The 20,547-nt window shown below is 49.3% G+C and overlaps 1 protein-coding gene across 1 annotated transcript; it reads left to right on the top strand.

The window, feature by feature from the left end:
- Positions 1 to 745: 745 nt before the first annotated feature.
- Positions 746 to 20,279, top strand: EDDM13 (epididymal protein 13). Its single transcript, XM_070451557.1, has 8 exons — positions 746 to 753; positions 1,590 to 1,705; positions 3,471 to 3,488; positions 15,139 to 15,213; positions 15,944 to 15,970; positions 17,782 to 17,906; positions 18,660 to 18,697; positions 20,255 to 20,279. Exons 1-8 carry the CDS (start codon positions 746 to 748, stop codon positions 20,277 to 20,279), a joined length of 432 nt encoding a protein of 143 aa, XP_070307658.1.
- The last annotated feature ends 268 nt before the right edge of the window (positions 20,280 to 20,547 follow it).

Genomic DNA, 20,547 nt, shown 5'->3' with positions numbered 1-20,547 from the left:
ACAATAAATGTTCAGAATACCTTTTTCTAGTTTTTTTTTGTACTTGATTTGTGGTTTTGCAGAAGTAAGAAATATTATGAGGACTCTTCCCTGGGTGCTCAGATGGTAAAGAATTCACCTGCAATGTGGGAGGTCTGGGTTGGGAAGACCCCCTTGGAGAAGGGAAGGGCTACCCACTCCAGGGTTCTTTTCGTCACGACTCAGTGACTGACACTTTTGTGTATATGTCAGTCCCAATCTCTGAATTTATTCCTCCTCCCTTCCTGTCTGGTAACCATACGTTTGTTTTTTACAACTGTGATTCCATTTCTATTTTGTAGATAAATTCATTTTTTTTAAGATTCCATGTGTAAGTGACATTGTGTGATGTTTGTCTTTCTCTGTCTAAATTACTTCACTCAGGATGACAATCTCCAGGTCCATCCTGAAAGCCCTTTGGCCAAAACACAATTTTTAAAAAACTTATGCTTACAAAGCAGTGGTTGTCAAATAGTTGAAGGCTTGGAGACATGATCAATATACTGTGCGTGAAAGTAAAGGACTTTGAATACTTCATGCATGAAATAATCTTTTTTTCTTTTTTTGACTTTTTTTCCCCTGCCGTGTGACCTGTGAGATCTTAGTTCCTGGCTTAGCTCCAGATCTTAGTTCCTGACCAGGGATCCAACCCCTGGGCTCGGCAGTGAAAGTGTAGTGTCCTGACCACTGGATGGCCAGGGAATTCCCCAAAATCACTTCTTAAGAGATGTACGGGTAACAGATCATTCACTGTTGTTGTTCAGTCGCTAAGTTGTGTCTGACTTTTTGAGACTCCATGGACTGTAGCCCACCAGGCTCCTCTGTCCATGGACTTTCCAGGCAAAAATACTGGAGTGGGTTGCCATTTCCTTCTCCAGGGGATCTTCCCAACACAGGGAATGAACCTGTGTCTCCTGCATTGGCAGGCATATTCTTCACCAGTGAGCCACCCACCAGGGAAGCCCTCAGAATATTTTTTAAAGCCACTTGTAGGTCACAGGTCCCATACAAACAGGAGATGGGAGTCATAGGATGACAAGGATCAGGCTCAGCGTAAAATTATTCTAAAATGTTGTTTTAGGATAGATAAGCAGGGACTTTGTTGGTGGCCCAGTGGCTAAGACTCCAAGCTCCCAGTGTCGGGGACTCAAGTTCGATCCCTGCTCGGGGAACTAGATCCCACATGCCACAACTAAGACCCCGGACAGCTAAATCAGTTCAGTTCAGTTAACTTGGCCCTGTCCGACTCTTTGCAACCCCCATGGACTGCAGCACGCCAGGCTTCCCTGTCCATCACCAACTCCCAGAGCTTGCTAAATAAATAAATAAATAAATAAATTTGAAAAGTATCTGATGCACTTAACTCTTTTCCAGGTAACTTAAAAAAAAATAAAAAGATGAATAAGCGGACGCCGGTGGGAAGAAGCAGGCTGTGTGTCAGCCCCTGGTGTCGTGGGCACAGACTGGACAGCTGCAGCCTCCGGGCGGCTGGAGGGTGTGTGTGGGCAGTTAGCTTCGCCCTGGGAATCTGGGAGAACAGCGAGTGACCAGAGTCCCGTTGGTCCTGGAAGGAGCTCGTCCACCCCGGCCCCCCAGCCCACTGTCCACAAGTCAGGGCCCTCTCTGAAGATGTTCCTGCTGATTCTACTTTTCCTGGGACTGGCAGACGCCTGCATCCCCCGGGAAGGTAAGCCCAGCTCCTCCTGCCATCTCCCCCTCCTCTGTTTCTTCTTACCACGGGCGGGGGCCCGGTGGCTGGCCTCAGTGAGCCTCCTCGGGTCCAAGTCCAGGTTCCTTCCCGCTCCCTGTTTAGAAATTCCCACTTCCCCTTTCCCTTGGTGGAGATGGAGGGGTGGGTGAGTCCTGGGAATCATGGCTCCTGCCCTTGGAGACACATAGACTTGTATCTGAACCCCGGTTAGATCACCAACTCCCAAGGCGGCAAGGTAGTAAAAAGAATCCACCCTCCAAACTGGAGTTTCTGGAGACTCCAGAAACTCAGGTTCAAAGCCTGGGTCGAGAAGATTCCCCTGGAGGAGGAAATGGCAACCCACTCCAGTATTCTTGCCTGGGAAATCACGTGGACAGAGGAGCCTGGTGGGCTACAGTCCGTGGGGTCGCAACGAGCGGGACACGACTGAGCACTCACAATCTGTGACGGGGGTGGGAGTGATCGCCCCGCAGAAGTGGTGCTAACCTGTCCTCTACACGCTTCATCAGAGATGATGTGTTGGCGAAGTGTCTTATTACCCATGATGTTAGGTTTGACCACTGACCAGCTGCTATTTTCCCCTTTGTAATTAATAGATAATCTGGCTGAGATCACTGGGAACTTCACAGATATTCTAGTCCTCCTCAGACTTTCCCCCCACGAATTGCAGCATCCATCTGTGGATCTCATCTGCCAAACTGATTGTTGTAGTATTTGCATGATCGTGATTTTCTATTTCTCTTATTCCTGCTACATGTATCAGTTGGAACGCTTCTGTAAGGAAGACTCAATGCTTCTGCTCTATTTATTTATTCAAGTAATTGTATCAATATGAATGCATGGATATTTATTTTATCAACAAAAAGTAACAGCTTATCTTTTGATGGGTAGAAGGGTGGTGGCCACAAGTTCTCTTTTGGATATGCTAAGTGTGAAGGGCCTGTAATATGTGCAAGATCTCCATGGGTCACAGGTTCCATGAGAGCAGGGTTTGTGATCTCTTATTTTCTCCTGTACCAGCATCTCTCTCCCCACCAGTGTCTCAAATACCTACAGAGCAGGAATTGAGTCTAATTCACCTGTGCCCCCAGCATGAGCACAGACCAGTGGCTGGTGAATGTTGGATGGATGGATGATGCATGGATAATGGATGGATGACAGGTGGATGATGGCTAGATGGATAAATTGATGGATGATGAATGGTTGGGTGGGTGGATAAAAGAATAGATGGATAGTGAATGGGTGGATGGATGGATGAAAGGATGGATGGATGGTGAATGGGTGGATGATGGATGGATGGATGGATGGTGAATGGGTGAATGTGTGGATGGATGGAAAGATGGATGGATGGACGGTGAATGGGTGAGTGCATGAATGGGTGGATGGATGGAAGGAAGGATGGATGGTGAATGGGTGAATGGGTGGAAGGAAGGATGGATGGATGATGAATGAATGGCAGTATGGATGGATGATGAAAGGATGATGGTTAGATGAATAAATCAATGGATGGTGAACAAGTAAATGGATGGACAGATGGATAATGGATGGCTAGAAGGATGAGTCGACTTAAGTAGCTTTACCGATAGACTGGATGGGTTAGTGCGTCTCCAGTGACACTTTCAGCTCTGGGCTCCTTGGGCACTGCATTGATCTGAGTCTAACGCTGAATTCTCTCCCTGCGCCCTGCTCCCTTCTTCCTGTTCCTGCTGGGATCCGGATGGCCTAACACTTTCACCTCCAGTTGCAACTGAAGAAAAAAGTAAGAACTGTGGACATCCCAAGTCTGTACTCCCATAGCCAGTTCCTCTCAGATTTGTGTAGATTTTAAGACCCCTCTGGGGATTCTAGAGCAAAGTGGGCTTTGTCTTGGGGGCCAGGGCATTGTTAGTAAAAGCAAGCCATCGACATCTCTGTTTTCTAGTGATGCCTGCTGCCCAAAGGGCTGTTCATCCATCCTTTTGTCTGGGGAAGACAGGCTCAGTGGGTGAATGGAGAGCTCTCATCAAAAAGAAAGAACGGTTTGAATATTTCCACTAGAGTTATATTCTCACACACACACACACACACACACATATAAATAAAATCTATCTGTAGGATTCATTTATAAAACTGTAATGCTAAAGATGGGTCCTCCGAACTTATGGCTGCTGGGGGAAGAATGAGGGGGAGGGACAGTTAGGGAGTTTGGATGAACATGGACACAAGGCTGTATTTAAAATGCGCAACAAACAAGGACCTGCTGCGGAGCACAGGGAAGTCTTCTCAGTGTCACGTGCAGCCTGGACGGGAGCGGGGCTTGGGAGAGAGTGGGCACGTGTATGCATGCCTGAGCCCTTCACTGCTACCTGAAACTATCACTACGTGGTTAACTGGCTGTACCCCAAAACAAAATTAAAAGTTTAAAAAAAAGAAGTAGAGCTCTCAACATCCTTACCAAGAGTGTAACCAGGCCGTTTGATCTTTGTCTAATGATACAAGACAAACTACGCACAAACAGCCTCTCGTGAAACCCCTCCCCCTGTGAAAACCGGCTGACCACACACACAGAGTGGCTCTTAGAACAAGACAGGGCTTCTCATCCTGGGCCCCATCTTATCCTGGGCTTCCTTGGTGCCTAAGCTGGTAAAGAATCCGCGTGCAATGCGGGAGACCTGGGTTCGATCCCTGGGTTGGCAAGAACCCCTGGAGAAGGGAAAGGCTACCCACCCCAGTATTCTGGCCTGGAGAATTCCATGGACTGTATAGTCCAGGGGGTTGCAAAGAGTCAGACACGACTGAGCGACTTTCACTTTCAACTGAAGGAAGAAAGGCGTGCATGCGGAAATCATCTGAGGTGGATAAATTACTGTTAATTCAAACTTCTCTCTTGCTTTTATCTTCCATGTTGATCCCCTGACTCCTGGTCCTGTTGTCCTTTTCCAGTCAAATGTAAGTCTGATCTTCTGACTATGTAACTAGGGAGCCCTTCAACCGGAGGAGGAAGGGCACAGGGCACAGGGGGTTGGCTGTCTGTCACCTTCAACCTGGGCCGCTCACAGGATGCTCTCCATCTCAGCGTGGCTCCAAACTCAGAGCCTGCAGATCCCCGGGGCCAACCAGATGGACTGCGGGGAGGTCGACCAGCCTCTGTAATCTTGTGCAAACCTGGGTGTGAGAATCTCGGTAGTTTCCTGGGAATATGGACTGCATAGCTGCGATCGGATTTTCAGTAGGACCTTGTGCACTAACACGTACAACCGGACTGGACTGCATTGTGTGGATTCATTGGTGGGTTGTAGATGAGAGAAATAGGGTGCAGACTGGCCACGGCTCCCTCCTTGCCAAGTATTAACCATCCTGGTCTCTGACTACTGGTTGTTATGGAGACCCTCATCTGCCACCCTCTGGAGACTCAGGTGTAAGGGGGGTGGGTGGTTGGATGCCCCAGATCATGGTATCTCAGGGTTTCTTGACCCCTGGGATAAATGTGTCTCAAGAAGGCAGTGGCACCCCACTCCAGTACTCTTGCCTGGAAAATCCCATGGACGGAGGGGCCTGGTGGGCTGCAGTCCATGGTGTCGCTAAGAGTTGGACACGACTGAGTGACTTCACTTTCACTTTTCACTTTCATGCATTGGAGAAGGAAATGGCAACCCACTCCAGTGTTCTTGCCTGGAGAATCCCAGGGACGGCGGGGCCTGGTGAGCTGCCGTCTATGGGGTCGCACAGAGTCGGACACGACTGAAGTGACTTAGCAGCGGCAGCAGCAATGAGGCCTATGGGCTTCCCTGATGGCTCAGGGGTAAAGAAAGACTTGGGTTCGATCCCTGGGTCGGGAAGATCCCCTGGAGAAGGAGATGGCAACCCACTCCAGTCTTCTTGCCTGGGGAATCTCATGGACAGAGGGGCCTGGCAGGCTACAGTCCATGGGGTCGCAGAGTCGGACATGACTGAATGACTGAGCACACACAAAGATGTCTCTGGTTCTTAGAACGAGGCACAGCTTTTCATTCTGGGGCCCCATCCTGTCCTGAGACCCGGGGGATGCAATGGGGCATAAAGGACGAATTAACGCATTTCACCTTCTCTCTGATCCCCACCGGCTGCCTTTGATCCACTCCTTCCTGCTGTCTGCACGGACAACAGTGCTGAAAGGTAACATTCTTGTTCCCTCTCTCGCGCTTTGGGCTCTGATCGCCCTTGGCTGATGGGGTAATTTTTGCCTGCCTTTCAAGGATCTTTCTTCTTGTGACTGTCCATAGCCCAGCTTCTAATCTAGAGACATTAAAAGTCGGGACTGGATATCTTGATGAAAAGAAAATAGTGCATCTCTCTCTCCTCCCGTAAAAACTAGTTGATCAGAAATTGAGCACATTTCTGTGGTCCTCTTGTGACTAAAGGAAAGCCATTTGGTTGTAGAGCTAAATTCAGGTCTATCTGAGATCTGTGGAGGAGGACACGGCAACCCACTCCAGTATTCTTGTCTGGAGAATCCCATGGACAGAGGAGCCTGGTGGGCTACAGTCCATGGGGTCACCAAGAGTTGGACATGACTGAAGTGACTTAGCACACATAATTCTTCCTTTTTCTGCCTCCATGCCCCTCGCCATGAACATACATGCAATCATCTCTATGCAAGCTTGTTATTATTATCAGTATATAGACAACTTAACCCCAACCCTGCAATGGATATTAATATTCTCACCTTGTGGGTGAGGAAATAGAACTTTATAGAGGAAGTTGGAGAGATCTGAGTTTGAATTTTTGCGCTTTCATTCATCCATTGTGTGGGGCTTCAAAAATTAATACAATATCTCGGAGCTTCAGCTATTCTCATTGACAACATGAGGACAATTCTCTAACCTTAGAGGGTTGGTGTGAAATCAGTAGAAGGAAAGAGCATTGGGCTTTTTCCTAGAGTCAGTGAAGAATAGTTTCTTTCTCTCTTTCCTATCTGGCTGAAGAATGGCCCATGAATGTGTCCCCCGCCCCCCCCACTCACGTAAATCTCCCTGAAATCAAACACAAAGCCATTCTCAATAATCTCACCTAGCTGCCCCCTGCGCCCACGGTGGGCTCTGTTTCCAAGCCTGTCCCAGCTCCCGGCATCTGATCTTACTTTTGGTTCTCTCCTCACGGCTTCCTCTCCGTGGCCTCTGGTCCCACCGCTCTGTACCACGTCTGTATCCTCCACCGCCATGCCGACTCTGGATCGACCGCTCTCAGGAATCGTAGGTAAATACCTCGCCACATTCAAGATGTCCTCCAACTGTGAACTTTGAGGGGAAACTCTGAGCAAGATTTTTGGGGCATTTGACATATGTCTGGAGCCATGCTTGGGTGACAGAAACCCAAAGATGGATCATGTATGCTCACTCTTAAGGAACTCAGAGACTGATGGAAAACACACACACACACAGATCCCAGAAATTAGATTAGAGACACTGATGTCTGCTAGTGGTGATGGGGCTGAGAAAAGGGATGATGGGAGTGATGAGGAAACCCTAAGTCACGCCCGAGCTCTCATAGCCATACTTTCCAAAGAAGAGAGCTTCTTAAATCCGTTGAACTGGGGAAATCCACTAATTAGGTATATTTCCTTCCATTGCATTTGCACGTCTTTCGCTGTGTCTTCTTCTCCAGGTATGATGAGCAGGCTGTCGGCAGATGGTAAGTGTGGGAATTCTGTCTTTTCTCCTCTTCTCTTGTCTATAAAGTAATGCAGATTTACGGAGTTTTGTGTTTCTAGTTATTTATTTAAATTCAGTGTTTTGTTTATTTATGTTTTCTTTGTTTATTTCGGAAGAACCATTCAGACAGTATCTGATCACATTTTGTCTCTTAGAGTTTTAAGGTAATGGAAAGTTTTATTAGTGTGGAATGAGAGCACTAGAATTTTGCATGAGAAATATCATGTGGTAGGTTTTTTTAAGTTATAAAAGATATATGCACATGAGAAAAGTTGTAGGAACATAAAATGAGAGTCAAAATCTTCCCCTCTATCCTATTCCCAGTTCTACTGTCTTGGAACAGCCACTGCTACTAGTCTCCTGTGTATTCTTACAAAAAATACGCTTAGACACGTATATCTTCAACTTTTTGAGGTCAAGACTCAAATGACTGGGTCAAAGAGCAGAGGCCTTTTAAATTTGGACAGAAGTTTAACAAACTTACAGTTCCATAAACCACCTACAGAATGCTAATTTTCCCACCCCTTCAGCAACATGGGGAAGCATCTAGCTTTCTGATTTTTCAAAATGGGATGGCTGAAAAAATTTGTCCCCACGTTCAAAGGTAGAGAGGCTGAAGCCCAACAGGAGTTCCTGCTATATCTACTACTATCCAGTCCAATGCTATCGTTTATATTTTCCTGTAAAGGACTCCACTTTAAAAGGACTTCCTTTATTTAAAAACTTAAATAGATAAACTTGCAAAGAAAGCCTTCCATTCCTTTAGTCAGTGAAAAGTCAGTAACATTTGTTCTAAGAAGATGCAATGCAAAGAAATAGAGAAAAACAACAGAATGGGAAAGACTAGAGGAGAAGGAAATGGCAAACCACTCCAGTATTCTTGCCTAGAAAATTCCATGGACAGAGGAACCTGGTGGGCTACAGTCCATGGGGTTGCAAGAGTCGGACACGACTTAGCAACTAAGCCACAGAGATCTCTTCAAGAAAATTGAAGATACCAAGGGAACATTTCATGCAAGGATGGGCACAGTAAAGGACGGAAATGTCAAGGACCTAACAGAAAGCAGATGAGATTAAGAAGAGGAGGCAAGAAAACACAGAACTGTACGAAAAAAAGTCTTAATGACCCAGATAACCACGATGGTGTGGTCACTCACCTAGAGCCAGACATCCTGGAGTGTGTAGTCAAGTGGGTCTTAGGAAGCATTACTATGAAAAAAGCTAGTGGAGATGTTGGAATTCCAGCTGAGCTATTTAAAGTAATAAAAGATGATGCTGTTAAAGTGCTGCACTCAATGTGCCAGAAAATTTGAAAAATTCAGCAGTGGCCATAGGACTGGAAAAGGTCAGTTTTCATTCCAATCCCAAAGAAGGGCAATGCCAAAGAATGTTCCAAGAGGATAACTTCAAAAGTAGACATAATTAAACAATGGAAATAAGTATTAATTATAACGATATTGATGACTGCTGAGGGTCTTTGTCTGAAGACAGTTCTCTCTTCAGCGGAAAGGAAGACCAGAGAGCATTAGAGAGAGGTTCTGGACAAGTTAGCATCGTTTTGAGACTTTTTAGAAGAAAGAGAATTGTAAAGTGAATTTGATATTAGCTTACATGTTCCCACCATGTGACTCCAAAGGAGTGACAGTGAATCTGTGTCCACCTGAGACCTTTCCAGCCGTCCCCAGGGGTTCCCGTCCCAGTGCAGAGGACTCGCCTGGATCTGGAGCTCCAGGCAGACGGAAACGTGGACTGGACTTCCAGGGTGGATACGCCTGGCCTTTCAAGCCAGCTCTGTTCTTTACCAGCATATGGGACCCTGGGGCAAGTCTGTTCTCTGCTCCCATAGAGTAGGGCTAGTAATCCATGCTATAAGGGGTGCTTCTTAATGTTATAATAAAATATAACTTTCTATATGTTATAAAAAATATATGATGTTATAATAAAATCTATGAAAAACTCAGGTATTGGGGAGCTGGTTAAAGTGGGCCCAGCTCCCAGCACCCCATTTGTCCAGGGGTTCTGGAGTCCATAGCCCTCATCACTGCTTCTGCTCCTTCAAAGACAACAGTTTCTCACTTCTGTCCCCTGGGGTTCCTGAAGAGCTCTGTGCTTTCTCTGTGTCCCCATCAACCTAGAAGCAGAACCCTCCTTCCCTGGTTCCCGTGAGAAATTGGCTGAGACCTACGAGTAACAAGAGCGTGCAGAACAGCCAGAGCCCCGAGCCGATGGTCTTCTCCCATCTCTGCTCCCTCTCTCTCTTCTCATCTCCCGTTTCCCTTCTTCCCACCCTGCTGTGGAGTTCCAAGACCGTCTCCTCACAAGCTGAATAATACAGGACTCCCTAACGCCTACCCTCGAAGAATCCTCTCCATCCAGAAATATCAGAGCTTTATGGGCTAAGACCTCCCTCCTTGGAAAACAGCCAGACCTCATAAACAGTGAAATGTGCTTCTTAGTCAACATACAGCACGGCTATAAGGCAAAGATCAACGTCAGATAGACATTACGAGGCAAAATAACCTCAGATCCAGAGTTGAGTGTGGATAAAGCCACATAGTCAGGGCTTCCCTGGTGGCTCAGTGGTAAAGAATCCGCCTGCCAATGTGGGAGACCCAGCTTCGATCCCTGGGTCAGGAAGATCCCCTGGAGGAGGGCACGGCAACCCGCTCCAGGATTCTTGCCTGGAGAACCCCACGGACAGAGGAGCCTGGCAGGCTGCAGGCCATGGGGTCACCAAAGAGTCGGACACGACTTAGCAACTAAACAGCGGCTATAGATGCCATAGTCGTGGCTCACAGGCCGGAAACCGTCTGTACAGACACGAAAACTGAGAGCCAGAGAGAGGCGGAGCATCAGAGGCAAAGTGGTCACTAACAGAAATTTCATGCAGGACTCCCCTGGTGGTCCAGTGGTTAGCAAGACATCGCCTTCCAATGCAGGGGGCGTGGGTTCCATCCCTGGTCAAGGACCTAAGGTCTCAAAGGCCTCCAGGCCAAAAAGCCAAAACATAAGACAATATCGTAACAAATTCCACAATTTTAAAAATGATCCACATCCAGAAAAAAAAAAATTCTTTAAGAAAATTTCATGGAGCATCTTGGAAAAAGCCAGTATGTTTCAGGACTCTGCTTCGATCATTTCTTTTAAGCCTCATCACCCCTCTGAGACGGGTGGATCCCATTAGAATCCAGAGTGCGCCCAGGACATGCCTCGTTTTACCTTAGAACTCTCTTACCCAGTGAACCCCTTCAAGTCCTGGGCCAACCAGGACGATTGGCCATCCCATTATAATTGCACTTTTATGAGAAAACCAAGCCCTAGAGAGATGGGGTAAGTTGCCCAAGAGCTGGGTCCAAGTCTTCCCCTGATCACCCATGGTTCTTAGGATGAAGCCCGAGGTCTTTAAAATGATCCACAGGGCCGGGCATCATCTAACTCTGGACGCTCTTGTCCCCCCGGTCATCTTCTCCTGCCGGGTCCCCTCGGCGGGTCTCTCTCCATCCTTCCGAAGCTCCAGGCTCCTCCCCACCCAGGACTGTCCCACCACCGGGAGCGCGTCTCTCTCTCTCTCTCTCTCTCTCTCCTCTCTCCCCTTCAAAGGTCTTCACCGGCTAACCCCGGTGAAGTGACAGTTCCTCCAAGACGCCTTCCCTGGCACCCCCACCAGGTCAGCAAACGCCGCCCCCCAGAGCAGGTTCCGGCCGTGCCCAGAAACCCTGGCCCTGCCCCGGATGGGTTTCTGACTCTCGCGGCCGCCTCCCTGGCCTCCGCATGCTCGCGTTCCCTGAGAGTAAGACGCTTGTCCGGCTCGCTTTCTGTGTAGCCTGCACGCCTTGCACACACCAGAGGCTCCACCAGTGCTAGTTAGAGAGAGAGAAGGACCGCGCCTCCACCCGCCTCCTGGCCAATGGCGCGTTGCCTCTGTCTCCTCTGACTGGTCAGGGAGTCTCGTTTTGCCGTGTCCTTATGTCCCGGTGTCTTGACGCTCATCTCTGTCTTCCCTCTGCACCTCCGTGGGAACCTGGCTGCTTGCACCCTCGCCTCCAGACAGGACAGAGGAAGAAAGTAAGTGCTTTTTCAATTCCGAGTCTGTGTCCTTGAGATGACATCCCCGTAACCCTCTCCGGAATCACAGCTTGTTGTTCAGTTGCTCCATCCTGTCAGACTGTTTTGTGACCCCTGTGGACTGCAGCCACCAGGCTCCTCTGTCCCTGGGATTTCCTCATTAAAAATTCAGGGGAGGGGGATTCCCCGGTGCTCCAGGGGTTAGAACTCTGCATTGGGTTTCAGCCCTGCTTGGGGAACTAAGACCCTGCATGTCCCCCAGTGTAGCCGAAAACCAAACAAAACAAGCTGCAATGGAAAAAAACAGCGGGGGAGGCGGGGAGCGTTGGTGCAGGCCCTGGCATTTCATATTGTCTTGGGGTCAAAAGCAAAACTGCTACAGATAGGGTGCAGTCAGGCTGTGCTTGTAACATTTCACAGCCATTTCTGTGGGGAGAGGGTCTGCAGGGGAGCCCTGGTTTGCAAGGACTGCCGATTTCTGTGGTGTAAATGCTTTAGCTCTGGGGTGATCCGAAGCCACTAATTAGGCTTGGCAGTGGCCTGCAAAACTTTTGCAGATTTAACAACCATCTCTTGCAAGCCAGCTCTGGCACAGCCCCGGGTCTCAGGGATATTGCTTTCCTTTGGTGTATAAATTGCACCAAAAAGGGCCTACCTTCCAGAAGAAACAGTTTGCTGGTTCTTGGGAGAGAAAGTGGGCCATTCTCTGGCTAGAGAGCGGGGGACACATTCTAAGGAAGACGGACGTATGCCCCCAGGTCAGGCGAGCTGGCGAAGCACCTCTATCTCCCATCTCTATTGCGCCTCCAGGGCAGACTCTTGTCCACCTGTCACACCCATGACCTTGAAGCCTGTCTAACACACACGGGCCGCACCACTACTCCTGAAGCATAAGAGAGCTCCCTTCTGTGGCTGATGGATGCAATTTTTGCTAATGGGAAGGGGTGGAAGAGAACCCTGGAGCATCTACCTCTATGCTACCACTGAATCCTCACGTGGCACTCTGTGCCGGATGGAACCCCAGTTTTAAGGCATGGCTCCCCACACTGAGGCTTCCCTGGTGGCTCAGTGGTCAAGAACCCGCCTGCCAATGCAGGGGATGCGGGTTCAGTCCCCGGGTTGGGAAGATCCCCTGGAGGAGGAAAGGGCAACGCCCTCTGGTGCTCTTTTGGCAGTGTTTTTGTGAGTCTATAGTTAGCTCACAATAAAAGCTTACAGATAACTTTAAGAATGTTTAATGGTGAACAAAGGAATGTGCTGGTGGGGGGTGGTGTGTATTTGATCCTACTCTTTTGCTCTCTTTTTTCCATGTTGACCCCCTCATTTCTGGTCCTGCTGCACCTTCCAGTAAAAAGTGAGTTATTCTTCCTTTTCTCTGGCAATTCGGGTGTTTTCAGACGCTGACACCAAGAAGTAAACAAGAAAGAGAAGGGAATCTTTGGATCGTTCTCACCTGGGGACCCGGGTTGAGAGAGACCCTCTGCTAACAGGGTCTCCATCTGTCACTCTTGACCCTGAAGGGGGCTCAGACTGACCCACCGGGGTCCACAAGCGCCTTGAGACCGCACGGATAAGCCCCAGAGTTTGTGGTTTGCTGGGGTGGGTCTGAGGCTGTGTGCATGACTGTGTGTGTGAGCGCACGGCCATCAAGGCCTCCAGATTTCATCAGAAGCCGAGGACGCCAGCCCCAGCACGCGGGGATGTGCTGAGTTGCGTGTTTTTGCCGAGAGGACGCTGAATGAGGAGGAGCTCGGAGCCTCGGCTCCCTGTTTGCTCCCTCCTCCTGGCCTCTCAGGAGAGAGAGGAGACAAAAGTGGGTCGGGGGGGTCTTCTTCGGAGGAGCTTCCTCATCTCTGGGGGACCAGCGCTCGAGGGAAACGGGTGTCTGGGGAGTCTGTCCACCAGGATAAACAGGGCTCCAAAGGAGGCGAGTGTAGTGGAAGCAGGCAGAGTCCCCACCCTGGCCCCCCGCCAGCCCATGAGATCTGGGGGCCCCGGCATCCCACCGCAATGGGAGGGTGTCTCTGGAGGACCAGCAGGGTGGGATGAGCCGGGAAGAAGCCAGTCACACTTCTCATCCTCTCCCTTTTCTGTTGGTGCCCAACGGCTCCCGCTGGAATTTCTCCTCCCCACCGCCGGCACCTCGGCAGTCCTGAAACGTGAGTTTCTTTTTTCACATTGTCCCCGCGTCTGTCTTGTTCCCTTTCTTATCTCTGTGACGAGGTCCCTTCCCAGACACAGCCTCACCGATCACAGAATCTTTCTTTCTTTTTTTTATTAATCCGGGGACTGGAAAAAAATGGCTGTATGACTTTCACTTTCTAAAAGGGGGGTGTTTATGGGACCCAAGCTCCTGGTCAAATCAGGGATATGGGCAACGTTCTTACAATGATGGTGATGACTGTAAGGAAAATCCATTCAGGGCTTCCTGGGCGCCAGGCACGTTTAATATATTTTGTTGCGTTTCCCGGTCCAGGTAGGCATTATTCATCCGAAGTGTCTAAGCTGCCTACAACATGGGGACGGGCAAATATGTGGAGCAGGCGTAGGGGATGCCTTTCCAGCCTGACTCTGATCCAGCGCCAGCTCCTTAAGCCACTGGCTGTTGTTTAGTCGTTCAGTCGCGTCCGACTCTTTGCGACCCCATGGACTGTAGCCCGCCAGGCCCCTCTGTTCATGGGATCCTCCAGGCAAGAGCGCTGGAGGGGGCTGCCATTCCCTTCCCCAGGGGATCTTTCCTGACGCAGGGATAGAACCCGAGTCTCCTGCATTGGTAGGCGGATTCTCTACGGCTGAGCCACCAGGAGAACCCTTCAGCCACTACATCTCTGCTCTAACCCACATGGTGGGGCTCCCAACCATCTCCCCTTCGCGGCTCAGCACCGTCTGCCTGGGCTCTGTTCTCGTTTGCTCCCGGTGTCCGCATCTTCTGATCTTATGACTTTTTTTCTTTTTTTTTTTTCCTTCTATGGTTTATCTCTCACGGCCCCTTGGACTCAACGCTCTGGACTTTGTCTGCAACCCTGAACACTGTCCTACCTCCGGGACCACATTTTCCTCTGGATGGATGACATCAGAGATCCTCGGTAAATAATCTCACTCCATGCGTGCCCCGAGATTTTGGCATAGGAAGTTTGTTTGGGAAAAGAAAATTCTTTTTTAAAAAAAGATTTATTTGTAGCTGTGCTGGGTCTTCATGGCTATGCGTGGCTTTCGCTAATTGAGGGGAGTGGAGGCGACTCTCTAGAGGTGGTCTTGGGCTTCTGCTTGAGGTGGTGTTCTCGTGTTGTGGAGCAGGAACTCCAGGGCATGGCTCAGTAGCTGTGGTTCCCGGGCTTCCGAACACAGGCTGCACAGTGGTGGTGCTTAGGTGCTCCAAGGCATGTGGGATCTTCCTGGACCGGGGATCTCGGGTCTCTGCCACATTAGCAGGCGGATTCTTTACCACTGAGCCACCAAGGAAGCCCGGGAAGAATGTTCTTTTTAACTCTCCGTACGGGATAGGACCGTGCAGGGCAGTGAACCTCACGTGCTTGTACCTCTAGATAAACCCCACGCAGACTGATGAGGGGACAGGCAGATAGTTTTAAGGCAATATGAACGTCCCGAGGGAGAAGCAGTGAGAAGACAGGAGAGGCAGCTTGGCGGGAGTTAGCTGCACGTTGTTGGTCTAAGGGCACTTAGGCTGCCTTTGGCAATTCCATGTCTTCATTGTCTCCACAGGCTTGCTGAGCCTCCAGGTGCTGAATGGTAAGTAGTGACCATGCTAATTGGCTTATCCGCTTTTCTTTTTTAATGTTGGAAGAGTCTTTAAATGGCATCAAACCTTACATTCTTGGGTTTTGTTTTAAATTTCTTTTTCAGTTTTTAATTGAAATCTTACCCTCTTTATCATCATCATCTGAACATGATGAGTGTCTTTTTTTTGTTCATCCAACGACAGATACTAATTAATATTAGCTGCTCTGTGTTCAGTCCTGTTCTAGACGTTAGGGATACAGTAGGGAACAGTTCAGAAATCTGCGTCCAAATAGAGCTGAGGAGAAGAGGAAGAATGCGAATAAATAGAGAAGTAGTGGGTTAGAAGCCTGTTGGATGCTAAGCCCTGTGCAGATCACAGAGGAAGGGAGATGCGAAGGCAGGGTAGGAGAGAGGGATGCGTTTTTAAAAGGTGATCAGGGAAAGTGACTTTGACAAAGACTTGGAGGAGGTGAGGGAGCCAGTCATGAGCACTTGTGGGTGAAGGGTGTTCGTGGCAGAGGGGACAGCGGGTGGACAGGCCACGAGGCCGCGCAGTCCCTGAGACCAGGGACTGTGGGTGGCCGGGTGCGTTCTCGGCGCTCCTTATCTGGGGCGCCCAGAACCGCTCTTTACGGTTTGTGTTCATTTCAGAATTTGTTGATGATTTCCTTTCTTCCTTTTCCCCCCTCCTCTTCCTTCCTTCCCTTCCTTCTTTGCCTCTCTCTCTTCCTCGTTTTAGAAGAATCAAGCGACTGCAAGGAAGAAGGTAGGTGCATGGCATCACGCCTGTTCCCATCGACAGGCCTGCGAGTTCCCTTGGTCTGTGTTAAGACAAAGCCTTAAGGAGACACAATTTCAGGTGCCCAAGGTCAGGGTTTCAGAACCTGAGAGGATGTCCTCCTGAGGGGCAGCCAAAGCCTATAGACCACCTCGCCCCCGTGTACTGCCCACGGGTACCAAGGAGGCCGAGCACAATGAGGTGTGACTGGGAAACGTCTTGGTTTTTCTCAGTCGCTTCTTCTGTTGATCGCTGAGGTCTAAAAAGGTTCCTAGAGGTGAAGAAGGACATTGAAATTGATCCCAGCACTGTCAAATAAATAATTCTTAAAAAAAGATTTGCATACATTTCAAAGGGACAGCTAAAGATGCCGAATACTTGATTCTTTCAAATTGTGCTGGAGAAGATTCTTGAGAGTCCCTTGGACTGCAAGGAGATCAAACGAGTCCATCCTAAAGGAAATCAATCCTGAATGTTCATCGGAAGGACTGATGCTGAAGCTGAAGCTCCAGTACTCTGGCCACCTGATGCGAAGACTCATTGGAAAAGACCCTGATCCTGGGAAAGATGGAGGGCAGGAGGAGAAGGGGATGGCACAGGATGGGACGGTTGGGTGGCATCACCGACTCGATGGACTAGAGTTTGAGCAAACTCTGGGAGATGGTGAAGGACAAGGAAGCCTGGTGTAATGCAGACCATGGGGTCACAAAGAGTCGGACACAACTCAGCAACTGAACAGCAATGAAGGGACAGAGAAAGGCATTACAACCACAAAGTAAATTCTCTAAGAAAAGAGGAGGGGGTCTGCCTTTCTGAAATTTCAACAAGGAGCTTCTTTTTTCTTTTCCCCCTTTACAATGGTAATGTTCTGGTTTTTGACTGGAGGGCCTGTTTAGTGAGGTGAGTTATATGTGTCAAAAACGCAGAAACAGCCTAGCTAAAACCACAAGATCAGTAAAATAGTACTAAGGGAGAGTTTATTGTGCAAAGAATAGTTCTTAACCTGGGAGCTTTCAAATTCAAAACTGATATGAGATGCAGGAGCAGGGTGTTCCTCACAGGGTAGCTTATAACGTGAAATTGAGGAAATTGTTTATATTTCAAAATGATGTTTAATACAATGGGGTTTCCTGAGGGCACAATGGTTGGTTAAAAGGGGACTATCTTCAACCATTTTGGGGAAGATGACTTAAATTCCTCTCATGATTATCAGAGACATTTAAAAGAAATGATTTAAATTTTACTTATGTTCCTGAAAGAAGCTGGATTTAATTTAACATCCATGACTCACGTGGGTTCCTCCACTCTGGGGATTTTCAAGTGTCATCTCCTTTTTAAAAAATATCTTATTAGTATTAGGGGTTTTTTGTATTTAGTATTAAAATGTAATGTAATACTTTCTTTAAAATTTAAAATGTGAAAAGAAGAGGGAAAGAATATTGAGTAAGTAAAACTGGGCTTGTGCCCCAGATGGGGTCTGGAATGAGGAGATGACAGGGTCAGATCTGGTGTTAGATCTCTGTGGCCCCCAGTGGGAGCTGGTCTGGGGAAGAGGAGTGTGGAGTAGAAGGCTGGCGCAATGGCAATCAGAAGGAGATGTGAGACTGGTGCCTTGCAGATGGAGAGGGGAGGTGAGGGCACCCAGTAGCAATGGACCACATTTCAATCCCAGAAGCAGGTGGATTGAGGGTGTGGGGTTCAGAGGGAGATCTGTGTGGACAGAGTCTCGGGGAAGGCAGGATGTCCACACAGGGAGCAGCAGGCCTTCATGTTGGTCGTGTCCACTTGGATCTCCCCAGTAAAGTTCCTCCCAACGGCCACCACCCCCAAGAAGCCGCTGAAGCAGAAAACCAGATGGAATGGGCTGAGATGTGCCTACATGATGGTCACCTTCTTGTTCGTGTCCTACAATAAAGGAGACTGGGTAGGAGGAGCCGGGTTCCTAAAGGTGGAGAGAGAGTGGGAGCACGGAGGAAGGGAGGGAGGAGCTGGGCACCTCGTGGGGGAGGAGAGGGGTGAACAGATGGAGGGAGGAGGGGGTGGGGGGAGCACAGAGGAAGGGGAGGAGGAGCCGGGCATCCAAGGGGTGGGCAGGATGTCGGGACGGCAGTGAAGATGGGGAGCACCTTGCTGCACTTGTAGAAGGAGCAGTGCTAAGGGATTTGGGGTGAGAGACGGGGAATACAGAAGGGCCGAGGCAATGAGCCCCAGCCTTGCGCCCTTGCTTAGATGAGTGGTTCTTCGATGAGGGTGACTTTGCCACCCAGGGGACACTCAGCAGTGCCTGCAGACATATTTGGTGGTTACGTCTGGGGGAGGAGATGCCGCTGGCATCTGGTGGGTGGAGGCCGGGCACGTGGCTTCCATAGGACAGCACCCACAACGAAGGCTGAGCCGGGTCAAAGTGGCAGGGGTGCTGAGGTTGAGAAACCCCAGGTTAGGGCACCGTGTTGTTTACTGGGACGGAGTGAACTGGCTGGAGGATGGGGCAGTAAGAGGGGAGGCTGAATAGATCAACCGGATCACGGATGTCACCCCCCACCGCGGGGCGGGGAAAGGGAGGCAGGCAGGAAAGAAGAAAGGAGGCGTGGGGAGGGCTGGAGGGAGAGTGGTAGAGTTGTCTCACCTATCCCGTTTCTTTCTGCTTCCGGTTCCCCCTCTTCTTCCACCTCCCCAGTGTTACTGCCATTACTGTAACCCAGAGGTGGACAACAGGTATGTCCCGCGGGGACAGGGTTTGTCCACTGCCGGGTCGGGGTGGGGGCTTGGTTCGAGTTCCCCAGGTGGGTTTGGAAATGCCAACTGTAGAATCACAGAGTTGAATGGGAAGTTTCAAGTTCATCTCCCTAATCTCAAGCCACAGCTTACCGATGATAAGGACGTGGAGAGCAGAAAGAATTCATTTGTGAATTCCCTCAAAGGTTATGTGGGATTTTTTTTTAAAGGTGTGGCAGAATACACATAAAATGAAATTTACCATGAGTGACGTTTCATACACTCACCACGTTGTGCAGCCCTCATGGCAATCTAGCTCCAAACACTCCTCATCATCCCTAAAGGAACCTCTGCAACCATAAACAGTGTCTCCTCCCAGGCCCTGGCAGCCGCTAATCATCTCTCTCTCTCCATCTCTGGATTTACCTATTCTGGACATTTCGTATACACGGACTCATATACTATGTGGCCTTTTGTGCCTGGCTTCATTCACTTAGCGTGTTTTCAAAGGCCATCAGGGCTATAGCATGTATCAGGACTTCATTATTTTTCAGGACTGAATAGTATTGCTTTGCACGGATATGTGCCTGTGTATTCATTCTTCAGTTGAAGGACATTTGAGCTGTCTCCACCTTGTGGCTATTGATATGCTGCTAAGAACAACTGACACACACAATTTTTCCTTGAACACCTGTTTCCAGTCCCTTGGGGGTACACACCTAGGCATAGACAGTCTGGGTCATGTGATAATTCTATGATTAACGTACTGAGAAATGCAGTCAGTACATTTTTATCAAGTAACTGCACTATGATGAATTCTGGATTCACTGAAAACAGTTAAATGGTGAATTTTATGTCATGTGAATTTTACCTTGATTTTTCAAAACTATAAAAACAGGTGCGAGCTGGAGTCATGCCCTGGGGCTGTAGTTTTCAGACCCCCTGCAGCAGACTCTGACCCCCTTTGGGAGCAACGAGGTGCTCGACCTATCCCCCAGAGCCCAGAGCAAGCCTTATATATTCACCCCGCACCAACCCTAGGTGACCCCAGTGTGCTAGGCTAGGGGTGCAGCATGGGCGGTCCTTGTGCTCTTGGGGCATGCCCCTCGTGGGAGGGCAGGGAATAAATCACCTGAGCTTCCTCCAGGTCTGTGACAGACAGGAACTGGAGGGGGTAGCTTTTTCCACTGAGTGTTCAGAAGAACCTCTCTCTGAAGAGGAGACATTCACATGGTGAGATGGCGAGGAGCAGCCGGCTGAGACTCAGGGAAGCATGTCCAGTGGGTCGGAGGGGCAAGGTGGGCAGAGTCCATAGAGCAGAGAGCCGTCCAGGATGTAAACCAATGCTCAAACACATTTCCCTCTTCTTTCTTCGCTTCCTTAGAAACAACCCCTGCTGTGCCTTCTAACTGCCCTTCTCCATCTCAGCTCAACCCTCACGAGTCCTCCATCTCCCAGCTAGTCGGTCTGGCCTCTGGGGAAACCTCCGTGTTCCTAGACTGCCGATTTGGAGGGTAATGCGTTGAGTCCTTTGAGGGATAGCGCCTGTCTGCCCAGAGGCATGGCCAGAAGGTCTCTGTGAGCAGAAGCACTGAGAGAAGCTGAGTGAGCGTCTGCAGTGGTCTTCTCCACAACTCCTCTTTAGCCTTTTTCAGCCCTTCCCCAGTGTTTCTGTAATAAAAGGTACACGTGCTGAATGACTGAATGCCTGCTTCTTCATCGAGACTTAGCTGTGTGGGGTGGCAGTGGAAGTCGCTCAGTCGTGTCCAACTCTTTGTGACCCCATGGATTGCAGCCCGCCAGGCTCCTCTGTCCATGGGATTTCCAGGCAAGGATACGGGAGTGGGTTG

Source organism: Odocoileus virginianus, chromosome 20 (genome assembly GCF_023699985.2).
Source record: "Odocoileus virginianus isolate 20LAN1187 ecotype Illinois chromosome 20, Ovbor_1.2, whole genome shotgun sequence".
Taxonomy (NCBI): Eukaryota; Metazoa; Chordata; class Mammalia; order Artiodactyla; family Cervidae; genus Odocoileus; species Odocoileus virginianus.
Note: the sequence above shows the minus strand (reverse complement) of the source record. Positions and strands in the feature narration are given on the sequence as shown.